General features: G+C 46.3%; 1 protein-coding gene across 1 annotated transcript in view; it reads left to right on the top strand.

The window, feature by feature from the left end:
* LOC126092028 (NACHT domain- and WD repeat-containing protein 1) overlaps nucleotides 1-13892 on the top strand; it is a 621846-nt gene that overhangs the window by 435060 nt on the left and 172894 nt on the right. The window contains exon 6 of the mRNA XM_049907424.1: nucleotides 1737-1904. Coding sequence (XP_049763381.1) covers nucleotides 1737-1904 — 168 coding nt within the window. The remainder of the gene's footprint in view (nucleotides 1-1736; nucleotides 1905-13892) is intronic.

Here is a 13892-nt window from a genome sequence, read left to right as displayed (position 1 = left end):
AGAGATGCTGGATGTAGTCCTGTGGAACGGCTTGCCATGCCATTTCCACCTGGCGCCTCAGTTGGACCAGCGTTCGTGCTGGACGTGCAGACCGCGTGAGACGACGCTTCATCCAGTCCCAAACATGCTCAATGGGGGACAGATCCGGAGATCTTGCTGGCCAGGGTAGTTGACTTACACCTTCTAGAGCACGTTGGGTGGCACGGGATACATGCGGACGTGCATTGTCCTGTTGGAACAGCAAGTTCCCTTGCCGGTCTAGGAATGGTAGAACAATGGGTTCGATGACGGTTTGGATGTACCGTGCACTATTCAGTGTCCCCTCGACGATCACCAGTGGTGTACGGCCAGTGTAGGAGATCGCTCCCCACACCATGATGCCGGGTGTTGGCCCTGTGTGCCTCGGTCGTATGCAGTCCTGATTGTGGCGCTCACCTGCACGGCGCCAAACACGCATACGACCATCATTGGCACCAAGGCAGAAGCGACTCTCATCGCTGAAGACGACACGTCTCCATTCGTCCCTCCATTCACGCCTGTCGCGACACCACTGGAGGCGGGCTGCACGATGTTGGGGCGTGAGCGGAAGACGGCCTAACGGTGTGCGGGACCGTAGCCCAGCTTCATGGAGACGGTTGCGAATGGTCCTCGCCGATACCCCAGGAGCAACAGTGTCCCTAATTTGCTGGGAAGTGGCGGTGCGGTCCCCTACGGCACTGCATAGGATCCTACGGTCTTGGCGTGCATCCGTGCGTCGCTGCGGTCCGGTCCCAGGTCGACGGGCACGTGCACCTTCCGCCGACCACTGGCGACAACATCGATGTACTGTGGAGACCTCACGCCCCACGTGTTGAGCAATTCGGCGGTACGTCCACCCGGCCTCCCGCATGCCCACTATACGCCCTCGCTCAAAGTCCGTCAACTGCACATACGGTTCACGTCCACGCTGTCGCGGCATGCTACCAGTGTTAAAGACTGCGATGGAGCTCCGTATGCCACGGCAAACTGGCTGACACTGACGTCGGCGGTGCACAAATGCTGCGCAGCTAGCGCCATTCGACGGCCAACACCGCGGTTCCTGGTGTGTCCGCTGTGCCGTGCGTGTGATCATTGCTTGTACAGCCCTCTCGCAGTGTCCGGAGCAAGTATGGTGGGTCTGACACACCGGTGTCAATGTGTTCTTTTTTCCATTTCCAGGAGTGTATGTTTTCCCATACATATCATATTGTGGTGTAGGGAGTGTCTCGGGGCGTGATCTTGTATATGGTCGTTGTTGTTTGTAGGTCTTGTGTAGCGCTCTTAACATTTCATCGCTGATGCGTTAAGCAATCTCCAGTTATCTATTTCTCTTAAAGCTTGCCCTTTGTCTTCGATTTCTGACGTCGGCCTTACATTTTAGTGTTAGGTGTAGGTCGGATCCATATTGCTCACATTCACACATATCACTTTGGCTAAGGCCAAAGCGGTGCAGGTGTGTAGGGTAAGGAGCACGGCCCGTCAGGAAGTGTGCCGTACCGCGACTTGGGTCAAAGTGTCTGAGCCTCAACCGTTCAGGATGTTCGGGAAGAAGGAGGAAAGCCGAGAGGTTCCCCATGCTTTTTGCCATGTCTCAGACTTCCAAAGATTTAACTGGTGTTTATCTGTAACATGTTCCCCCGTTATCTCACATACCTTATCCAGTCTTCCCCACTCTACCGAGTGCGCCCTGAGTGGAGGACCGATATCCCATGTTGCAGACTGCTGCGTGGAGAAGGGCGCGCTGCACAACAAAGTGTACCCAGCGGTGCGCGCGCGCTGTCGACAGCGCGGCTATGAACTGCACGTGGTCGACCTGCACTGGAGGACGGCGCTGGAGAAGCAGCAGGACCACGAGTTCCCAGAGCTCTGTCTGGGCGAGCTGGCACGTGAGTACAGCCAACAGACACACACTTCCTCCCCACACTCTGTCTCACTTAGCACTCGGTTAGGCGCAGCCCTGATATACAGGATGTTACAAAAAGGTACGGCCAAACTTTCAGGAAACATTCCTCACACACAAATAAAGAAAAGATGTTATGTGGACATGTGTCCGGAAACGCTTACTTTCCATGTTAGAGCTCATTTTAGTTTCGTCAGTATGTACTGTACTTCCTCGATTCACCGCCAGTTGGCCCAATTGAAGGAAGGTAATGCTGACTTCGGTGCATGTGTTCACATGGGACTCATTGCTCTACAGTACTAGCATCAAGCACATCAGTACGTAGTATCAACAGGTTAGTGTTCATCACGAACGTGGTTTTGCAGTCAGTGCAACGTTTACAAATGCGGAGTCGGCAGATGCCCATTTGATGTATGGATTAGCACGGGGCAATACCCGTGGCGCGGTACGTTTGTATCGGAACAGATTTCCAGAACGAAGGTGTCCCGACAGGAAGACGTTCGAAGCAATTGATCGGCGTCTTAGGGAGCACGCAACATTCCAGCCTAGGACTCGCGACTGGGGAAGACCTAGAACGACGAGGACACCTGCAATGGACGAGGCAATTCTTCGTGCAGTTGACGATAACCCTAATGTCAGCGTCAGAGAAGTTACTGCTGTACAAGATAACGTTGACCACGTCACTGTATAGAGAGTGCTACGGGAGAACCAGTTGTTTCCGTACCATGCACAGCGTGTGCAGGCACTATCAGCATCTGATTGGCCTCCACGAGTACACTTCTGCGAATGGTTCATCCAACAATGTGTCAATCCTCATTTCAGTGCAAATGTTCTCTTTACGGATGAGGCTTCATTCCAACGTAATCAAATAGTAAATTTTCACAATCAACATGTGTGGGCTGACGAGAATCCGCACGCAATTGTGCAATCACGTCATCAACACACATTTTCTGTGAACGTTTGGGCAGGCATTGTTGGTGATGTCTTGATTGGGCCCCATGCTCTTCCAATGGAGCACGTTATCATGATTCATACGGCATACTCTACCTGTGCTGCTAGAACATGTGCCTTTACAAGTACGACACAACATGTGGTTCATGCACGATGGAGCTCCTGCACATTTCAGTCGATGTGTTCGTACGCTTCTCAACAACAGATTCGGTGACCGATGGATTGGTAGAGGCGGACCAATTCCATGGCCTCCACACTCTCCTGACCTCAACCCTCTTGACTTTCATTTATGGGGGCATTTGAAAGCTCTTGTCTACGCAACCCCGGTACCAAATGTAGAGACTCTTCGTGCTCGTATTGTGGACGGCTGTGATACAATACGCCATTCTCCATGGCTGCATCAGAGCATCAGGGATTCCATGCGATGGAGGGTGGATGCATGTATCCTCGCTAACGGAGGACATTTTGAACATTTCCTGTAACAAAGTGTTTGAAATCACGCTGGTACGTTCTGTTGCTGTGTGTTTCCATTCCATGATTAATGTGATTTGAAGAGAAGTAATAAAATGAGCTCTAACATGGAAAGTAAGCGTTTCCGGACACATGTCCACATAACATATTTTCTTTCTTCGTGTGTGAGGAATGTTTCCTGAAAATTTGGCCGTACCTTTTTGTAACACCCTGTAAACGTATATACTCGCTGTTGGTCTGAGAGATACGAGGTGCGACAATAAAGTAATGAAACTGATGTGAAAAAAAAAAAATGTTGCTTACCATTTTAGTCAAGTTCAGTGTTTTCTCCTTCAAAGTAGTTCCCTTCTGATTGCACGCACTTTTTCCAGCGCTTCTGCCATTGATGGTAACATTTCTGGAACCCATCATCTGTAATATCCTCCAAGACCCTCGTCACAGCTTTTTTGACATCTTGTGTTGTTTGAAAATGGTGTCCCTTGACCGCCGTTTAGACTCTTGGAAATAGAAAAAAGTCGCACGGAGCGATATCTGGTGAATAAGGTGGCTGTAGTAGTACTGAAATTTGTTTTGAGGTTAAAAATTGCTGTACTGACAGAGCAGTATAGGATGGCGCATTATCGTGATGCAGAATGCAATTATCAGCAATGTTGGCACGGAAACGGAGAACTCTTTTACGAAGACTTTCTAAAATTTCTTTGTAGTAATATTGGTTAACTGTTTGTCCAAGAGGCACTCACCCAAGTTGACATCCGTCCGTGAAGTTGTTGGTCGTCCACTGCGGTCTTCATCTTCAATATTCGTTCTGCCTTCACTAAACTTTTTATGCCAACGAAAAACTTGAGCTCTTGATATAACCTCCTCTCCAAAAGCCTTCTGAAGCTTACTGTAAGTTGCCATCGCGTTTTCACCCAATTTAACGCAAAAAGAAATGGCCTACCGTTGCGCAATATCATGCGGTTCCATTTCCGTGACAAGAGATACAAACATGTGTTACATTATTACAGCACAACTCACGGCTGAGCAGTTGCATTGATGTGCCGCTTGGACTAGAAGCAGCTTATAGACCAAGGTCAAAGATATTGTGCCTAAGCAAGCCTGCAGGGTTGCCACATCTTGCAAAGAAAATCAGCCTCATTACTTTATTGTCGTAAAAATGAGGAAAATGGATAACCTTGTATTAAAAAAAAAAAGGAAAAAACTAGTGAATTTTTCGTTCAAAAGGTGGAACACGAGAAACGACTGTCGTTCTTCACATGTTTATTGAAAACGTGGAACAGAAATAGGATCGGGCAAAAAAAAAGTGGCCCGGACGAGTGAATACGTGAATGTATGCATCTAAGCATACCCCGTGACGTGCACACCACGTGTACGCCTGCCACGTGGTCCACGCCGGTTCAGAGCGTAGTGCGTGCTGTGTCAGCGTGAGTGGAGCAGTGCAAAGTGGACGATGATAGTCACAGTGGACTAGCGGGTGTTCGTTGTGGAAAGTTACGTGACAACGAAGTCGCGGAAACTAGTTGTTTGCTGACAAGTTTAATGGTGTCAGATTGCCAGCAAGGAGTGCCACGCAACACTTGGTACGAAAATGTCGTCAGACAGGATCTGTTCTGAACAAGTCAAGAAACATTCCGAAACGTGCCCGCACACTAGAAAATGCTTCAGAGTCTACCATATCAACCCGATGCCTGTCGCAAGAGAACTGTATATCACGTCGATCATACAGACGAATGCTCCACCTGGATCTGCAGATGCATCCCTACCGAGTGTCTGTTGTTCATGCACGAAAACTAGCAGATGCTCCTTCGCCTCCAGTTTTGTGCGTGGCTGTTCACTGAGATAACAACAAATGGCTTGGACATGGATCTGTTCTTTATGACTGATGAAACCTGGTTTCACCTGGCCGATTATGTCAACTCACAGAATCGCAGGTCTGGGCAGGGGAGAATCCACGTAACTTCCACGAAACGCCACTGTACGATCAGAAGGTTGGGTTTTGGCGTGTAGCCTCTGCACGTCACATTATTCATCCCATCTTCTTTCATCAGACGCTGACTTCGGCGCGTTAGATTGCCAACATTTTGAAACTAGCATTAACGGAGGAGAAAAAGACCTAACTTTAGTTTCAACATGATGGAGCAACTGCGCATACAGTCGACCGAAGCTTGGAGCACAATTACATAATCTTCGCACCAGACAGACTTGATAGCAGAGGTCAATCTGGTTGCGGCCCTAGCTAGCCACCCAGATCACCTGATCTGTCAGTGTACGATTACTTTGTGCGAGGAGCTCTCAAGCTAAGGTGTGTCACAATAACCCTCATAGTCTCCAAGAACTGCACCGGAACTTTTCAGATGAGACTGCAGCAGTTCCAGCAGTCCAGCTTCGATCTGCCTTAAGCAGCTTGCTGATCAGGGCCCAAAAATGTCAAGAGATGAATGTCGGTTACGTTTAACATCTCCTATAGTCAGATTAGTGCTGGACTTCCTTTTCTCTGCTGTGTTTCTTTGTGCCCTGGAACTATGTTCTCTGGGCCATTTTTATTTGCCCCACCTTGAATGCACATGAAAATAATTCTCTGAAAATGCTTTAGGATCCCGAATGTCACAACATGTAAACTGAAAGCAGTATACTCGGGCGCACTTGTGTGTGGCACCAGAATAAGCTAAGAATATTAATAAATTAAAATAAACTAGTGTACCATAAACGATGAATGTCTCTGATAGGCTCGATAATGTGAATCTCTGACTGTGCGCGACCGCAGAGCCAAAGATACTGCTTTGTTGGAGTAAGAGAACGCTGGGCACTTAATTGTAGGTAGCCGTCTGTGAGGGGAAGACGATGAAGTAGGCAGTTTCTGTGGTGTGCTGCCGCCTAAAGTTAGATTAATGTACGTATGTCAATATTGTTGAACATGGAAGCAGAAGTCTTCATGAAAATAAAGTAAAAGTGTTAAATAATTATGATTTCTGTTTCTGCCAGCGCGTTAGTATAGATGAGTTGGCTAATAATGTGCAATTGCTGAGCAACCCCAGAATGTACATAAACTTTTTTGAGAAAAAGACTAGTTAGATATTTCATTTTTGTAATGCTTTTAAGATTTGTTAACAGAGCTATGTGTAATTTGACGATTTGCGATTATGTTGGATTAAGGAAATTAGATAATACTTGCTGTTAAAATGTTATTGTTTGTGAATCAGTTGTGAATAATGTAGCCTCAATTATCAGATGTTTTTGAAAAGCCAAACTTAACATGCAATATAATTTTGCTAAAAGTATCTGTCAGTTAGTAATTCACCACAGTCAGTACCGCCTCCCAGTTCAGGTCATATATTTTTCAAATAAGTTGGAGATTCTCAAATGTTCTCGTTTATCAGCCAAATAAATTCCATGTGCACTTCAAGTAGGCCTATTATGGCCAACATTGCACACTGCTGAGCCTGTAGCTAGCATTCATATTTTTTATGAGAGACCAGAATATATCGCGTTACTCCATTGCTGTTTTAGAGGTAAGACAATTTAATTTATTTGTTATGTGCAAAGAGACCAAAGTTACCAATTTTGAACAGGGCCAGGTGATTCACTGCCTACGGGGCTGCATATATTTTGCAACGACTGTATTTCGTTATTGGTACTGGGAGTTCAATTGCCCAATCGATTCGTGTAAATTTTTGCTAACAATAACATAGAGCAAGCACACCACTTGCAGTTACAACACGCAACACGACATTTCGAGTTATGTATCCATTCCACAGATCAGACTTCATTCAACATAGTCGTAAAGTTTATTATTTCATTTTTTAAAGTACGTTACCAAACGACAACAATGATGTAGACGTGCATAAATAGCTACGAAAAACAAAAATCAAATCAGTCAGAATATTTACAAAGTTCAGTCGCTGTGGATCTCACAGGTCCATTAGGTATCCACAGCATTCGGAAAGTCGAACCGACTATGGAGTGTGACGCCTGACTAATTAGGAGGATACTGGACCACGTAGCTTCTCACTCCATGACGCTAGCGCTGTACGGCCAAAAACCTCGGAGATCCAGAGTGACTAACCGAGTGTCAAATGCTTTTACTCAAGAATTTGTAATAGTAATTTCACTTCCTGACAAAAAATAAAACGCCCAGGAGGAAAAGATGAATCTTCACAAATTGAGAGGATGTTGTTGTTGTTGTGGTCTTCAGTACAGAGACTGGTTTGATGCAGCTCTCCATGCTACTCTATCCTGCGCAAGCTTCTTCATCTCCCAGTACCTACTGCAACCTTCATCCTTCTGAATCTGCTTCGTGTATTCATCTCTTGGTCTCCCTCTACGGTTTTTTCCCTCCACGCTGCCCTTCAATACTAAACTGATGATCCCTTGGTGCCTCAGAACGTGTCCTACCAACCGATCCCTTCTTCTAGTCAAGTTATGCCACAAACTCCTCTTCTCCCCGATTCTATTCAGTAGCTCCTCATTAGTTACTTGATCTACCCATCTAATCTTCAGCATTCTTCTGTAACACCACATATTTCGAAAGCTTCTATTCTCTTCTTGTCTAAACTAGTTATCGTCCATGTTTCATTTCCATATAAGGCTGCACTCCATACCAATACTTTCAGAAAAGACTTTCTGACACTTAAATCTGTACTCGATGTTAACAAATTTCTCTTCTTCAGAAACGCTTTCCTTGCCATTGCCAGTCCACATTTTGTATCCTCTCTACTTCGACCATCATCAGTTATTTTGCTCCCCAAACAGCAAAACTCATCTACTACTTTAAGTCTCTCATTTCCTAATCTAGTTCCTCAGCATCACCAGATTTAATCAGACTACATTCCATTATCTTTGTTTTGATTTTGTTGATCGTCATCTTATATCCTCCTTTCAAGACACTGTCCACTCCGTTCAACTGCTTGTCCAGGTCCTTTGCTGTCTCTGACAGAATTACAATATCATCGGCAAACCGCGAAGTTTTTATTTCTTCTCCAGGATACATTATGTTATTTCAGGGATTACAAAATCGAGTGAAATGTACAAAGCAAAATAACTGTACGACAGGGCACCACAGCTGCGTATCTCTTTGTTGGAAAATGAAAAACTGCTTCAGCTGTATAAAGATTCTTTTTATTGGATTCACGACTGGTTTCGTGGCACTACAACCATACGTATCTTCCGGCGATCATCTAGATGTAAACATATAACCATTATATTCACCCTGTAATATAAGTCCTCAGTCTTAAAATGTAGCTGTAATAACATATCCCAGGTCATAAGATGAGCAACACTGGGGTTATATGGAACATCCAACATCCATCATCAACTTAGAATAAAACTGTCGGAGAGGCGATATGTCAAACATAAAAGTTGCACGTAGCGATCCGAATCCCTGATTAATTGGTAATACCTAATAAAGACTATAAAATCCTGTGTGACAACCGACGAAATCACGCGAACGTTATATACTTAAATAGCAAGTTAAAATATAGGACCAAATAGAAACAACTCAAAGAATGTTCTAATCTGATGCTAAAATGTCAGCTGACTCAGAAGATAAATAGTGGAAACCAGTGATAGGTCCAATGCTGGATTTACAATGTAGAAAAACCAGTACCTAGAAATACAGGGTTATTACAAATGATTGAAGCGATTTCACAGCTCTACAATAACTTTATTATTTGAGATATTTTCACAATGCTTTGCACACACATACAAAAACTCAAAAAGTTTTTTTAGGCATTCACAAATGTTCGATATGTGCCCCTTTAGTGATTCGGCTGACATCAAGCCGATAATCAAGTTCCTCCCACACTCGGCGCAGCATGTCCCCATCAATGAGTTCGAATGAATCGTTGATGCGAGCTCGCAGTTCTGGCACGTTTCTTGGTAGAGGAGGTTTAAACACTGAATCTTGCACATAACCCCACAGAAAGAAATCGCATGGGGTTAAGTCGGGAGAGCGTGGAGGCCATGACATGAATTGCTGATCATGATCTCCACCACGACCGATCCATCGGTTTTCCAATCTCCTGTTTAAGAAATGCTGAACATCATGATGGAAGTGCGGTGGAGCATCATCCTGTTGAAAGATGAAGTCGGCGCTGTCGGTCTCCAGTTCTGGCATGAGCCAATTTTCCGCGGGCTACGCGTGAAACTTGCCCGCACGCGTTCAACCGTTTCTTCGCTCACTGTAGGCCGACCCGTTGATTTCCCCTTACAGAGGCATCCAGAAGCTTTAAACTGCGCATACCATCGCCGAATGGAGTTAGCAGTTGGTGGATCTTTGTTGAACTTTGTCCTGAAGTGTCGTTGCACTGTTATGACTGACTGATGTGAGTGCATTTCAAGCACGACATACGCTTTCTCGGCTCCTGTCGCCATTTTGTCTCACTGCGCTCTCGAGCGCTCTGACGGCAGAAACCTGAAGTGCGGCTTCAGCCGAACAAAACTTTATGAGTTTTTCTACGTATCTGTAGTGTGCCGTGACCATATGTCAATGAATGGAGCTACGGTGAATTTATGAAATCGCTTCAATCATTTGTAATAGCCCTGTATAACTGTGCAGAGTATAGAAACGATGCATAAAATATGGACACGTTTCTATGGTCACTTCAAAAGAAAGGACGTTAACAGGCTGACGGAAAAGATATATTTTGAAACAAAACCCAAAACCACATGTTCTGCTTTAGCAGACCAAATGGGGTGAATCGCTCAGAGTAACCGACAAGAAGACGCGTTGCTCCGTGGACAGCGAACCGCAAACAATCACACTCAAAAAGGAATTTTGGAGAAATCGAAGATCGTTGCAAAATAAATAAAGCTTATACAGATCTAAGCCTGTCTGATCGAGTAATAATGATGATAATAATAGTAATACTGTAATAATGAACAAGTCATGCGACAGGTGTAATCCGAAGAACAATAGATAGTACCATATTCCCTTGTTTTAATAGCTTTAATGAAAAAGAGAATACAGCAAAGAAACCAATGCACTGAAATGGTTTTGTGTTCACACCTCTATAAAACACTACATCATAGAATCTGCGCATAGCCGATCTAGACTTCTGGCCATTAAAATAGTAACACAATGAAGACTGGTTGCCATAAACGTCAGATTGGCTTGAAGTGTATACAAGCTTGGGTGCGAAAATGATTAGCATTTCAGAGGAACTGCGCGAAGCAGATGGGAGTAAAGTCATCTACATTATGTTTATAAGGGAAAACTATGCACTTTAATGTTGGTTGTTTGTGAGAAGATCGCGATGTCGTGCTCACGTTGTTCGAAAGCCCATGACTTCCACATGAATATGAAAGATGTGGATTCAGGACAGCTATACAGCTTGACGGCCCCACGCGACTAGCGCCCGACTAGACAGCATACTGCACTAATTTCCACGACTCTGCAGTTGTCATGTGCCTTGAGTGAGGAAATTGGCTCGTCTACAGTCAAGTCAGGTGTCCACACTGACAGTACCATGTCGTCTGGAAACCACGGATTGTTAGCATGACGACAATATTTACGTCTTCCTCTGGCTCAACAGCAGAGACAAGTGGGCCGACAATGGAACATCAACTACATTACTTGACACAGAAGAAGGATCATGTCGTCTTTTCAGATATCGCCTGGCTATATGTACAGCATCAGGATGGACTTAGATGCGGTGGTCCCGAGGAGGACCAACGTTGACATACGTCATTTGCCACCATCAAACGGGCCCAGTGTTTGGTGTGAACTTATGGGGTACCGTCTGGTACACAGTACGATCACCTCTAGTACGCTTTGCCGGTAATTTCGTCAGCAGGGGCAACAGTTCTGCCGTGTTAATAGCGATGCTCTACCTTCGAGGTCTCTGTGAAGTTATCTTTCAAGAAGTTAAGACAAGACCACCACATGTTTTTCTTGCTATCCAGACCTACTCCAGTCCACAGGGCCAACACGTACTCCCTTTAAAATATTTGGTCCTCGGTTGGCAAGAGGCTGCTCCTTCAAAGCCTTTCAGTCACTACGATAGACGAACTCTGGCATTCTCTGAAGTAGTAGGGAATGACGTACCTATATGTCTACATCTACATCTATACTCAGTAGGTTACCTGACGGTATGTGGAGGAGGATACTTTTGTCCCACTATCCGATGCCCTCTTCCTTCTTTCATTCCCAAATGCCATGTGTGAATAATGACAGAAGGTAAAATTACGTATTAGCTTTAATTTCTTCAGTTTTCTCGTTGTGCTCATACCGCTAGGCGTAAGAAGGGCGGAAAATTCCTCTACAATTCTCTCCAGGAAAGTACTCTCTCGGAATTTCAATAGCAGAAAATGGCTCTGAGCACTATGAGACTCAACTGCTGTGGTCATAAGTCCCCTAGAACTTAGAACTACTTAAACCTAACTAACCTAAGGACATCACACACATCCATGCCCGAGGCAGGATTCGAACCTGCGACCGTAGCGGTCGTGCGGTTCCAGGCTGTAGCGCCTTTAACCGCTCGGCCACTAGGCCGGCTTCAATAGCAGCCCTTCCCATGATGAACAATGACTCTCTTGCAGCCTCTGTCTCCGGAGTTTGCTGAGCATCTCCGTAACGCTCTCGCGACTACCAATTGTTCCCATGACTAAACGTGCCGCTATTGGTAGGATATTGTCTAACCCCTCCATTAGTCCAACTTGGTATGGGTCCCAGACATATGAGCAATACTCAAGACTCGGTCGAAAAGTGTTTTGTACGGCACTTCTTTCTTGTATACTACACTCCTGGAAATTGAAATAAGAACACCGTGAATTCATTGTTCCAGGAAGGGGAAACTTTATTGACACATTCCTGGGGTCAGATACATTACATGATCACACTGACAGAACCACAGGCACATAGACACAGGCAACAGAGCATGCACAATGTCGGCACTAGTACAGTGTATATCCATCTTTCGCAGCAATGCAGGCTGCTATCCTCCCATGGAGACGATCGTAGAGATGCTGGATGTAGTCCTGTGGAACGGCTTGCCATGCCATTTCCACCTGGCGCCTCAGTTGGACCAGCGTTCGTGCTGGACGTGCAGACCGCGTGAGACGACGCTTCATCCAGTCCCAAACATGCTCAATGGGGGACAGTTCCGGAGATCTTGCTGGCCAGGGTAGTTGACTTACACCTTCTAGAGCACGTTGGGTGGCACGGGATACATGCGGACGTGCATTGTCCTGTTGGAACAGCAAGTTCCCTTGCCGGTCTAGGAATGGTAGAACGATGGGTTCGATGACGGTTTGGATGTACCGTGCACTATTCAGTGTCCCCTCGACGATCACCAGTGGTGTACGGCCAGTGTAGGAGATCACTCCCCACACCATGATGCCAGGTGTTGGCCCTGTGTGCCTCGGTCGTATGCAGTCCTGATTGTGGCGCTCACCTGCACGGCGCCAAACACGCATACGACCATCATTGGCACCAAGGCAGAAGCGACTCTCATCGCTGAAGACGACACGTCTCCATTCGTCCCTCCATTCACGCCTGTCGCGACACCACTGGAGGCGGGCTTCACGATGTTGGGGCGTGAGCGGAAGACGGCCTAACGGTGTGCGGGAACGTAGCCCAGCTTCATGGAGACGGTTGCGAATGGTCCTCGCCGATACCCCAGGAGCAACAGTGTCCCTAATTTGCTGGGAAGTGGCGGTGCGGTCCCCTACGCACTGCGTAGGATCCTACGGTCTTGGCGTGCATCCGTGCGTCGCTGCGGTCCGGTCCCAGGTCGACGGGCACGTGCACCTTCCGCCGACCACTGGCGACAACATCGATGTACTGTGGAGACCTCACGCCCCACGTGTTGAGCAATTCGGCGGTACGTCCACCCGGCCTCCCGCATGCCCACTATACGCCCTCGCTCAAAGTCCGTCAACTGCACATACGGTTCACGTCCACGCTGTCGCGGCATGCTACCAGTGTTAAAGACTGCGATGGAACTCCGTATGCCACGGCAAACTGGCTGACACTGACGGCGGCGGTGCACAAATGCTGCGCAGCTAGCGCCATTCGACGGCCAACACCGCGGTTCCTGGTGTGTCCGCTGTGCCGTGCGTGTGATCATTGCTTGTACAGCCCTCTCGCAGTGTCCGGAGCAAGTATGGTGGGTCTGACACACCGGTGTCAATGTGTTCTTTTTTCCATTTCCAGGAGTGTATTAAATTACATTCTCTTAAGATTATTCCTCTATAGATCAGTATGTCATCTGCTTTTCCTGCTATTTGTTTCGTGTGTTGATTCCTCTTAAGGTCGCTCCAAATGGTCACTCATAGAAACTTTGCATTTCTTACTGTTTCCAGAAATTTATCGCTAACAGTGCAATTGCTCAGTCGTGGATTTCTTGTTCTATGTACGCGCAGAACGTTTACGTTCATTTACGTCCAATTTCAACTGACAGTTTCTGCACCATTCTTCAACCCTCTACAGGTCTTCCTGCAGTTCGGTGATCTGACGTGGCTACCTTATTACAGTCATCTGGATCATCTAAAAACAGCCTCAAGGAGCTTCCGAAGCTTTCTACTACATCATTTATACACACTGTAAACTGAACGG

The sequence above is a fragment of the Schistocerca cancellata genome, chromosome 7 (genome assembly GCF_023864275.1).
Source record: "Schistocerca cancellata isolate TAMUIC-IGC-003103 chromosome 7, iqSchCanc2.1, whole genome shotgun sequence".
Classification (NCBI taxonomy): domain Eukaryota; kingdom Metazoa; phylum Arthropoda; class Insecta; order Orthoptera; family Acrididae; genus Schistocerca; species Schistocerca cancellata.
Note: the sequence above shows the minus strand (reverse complement) of the source record. Positions and strands in the feature narration are given on the sequence as shown.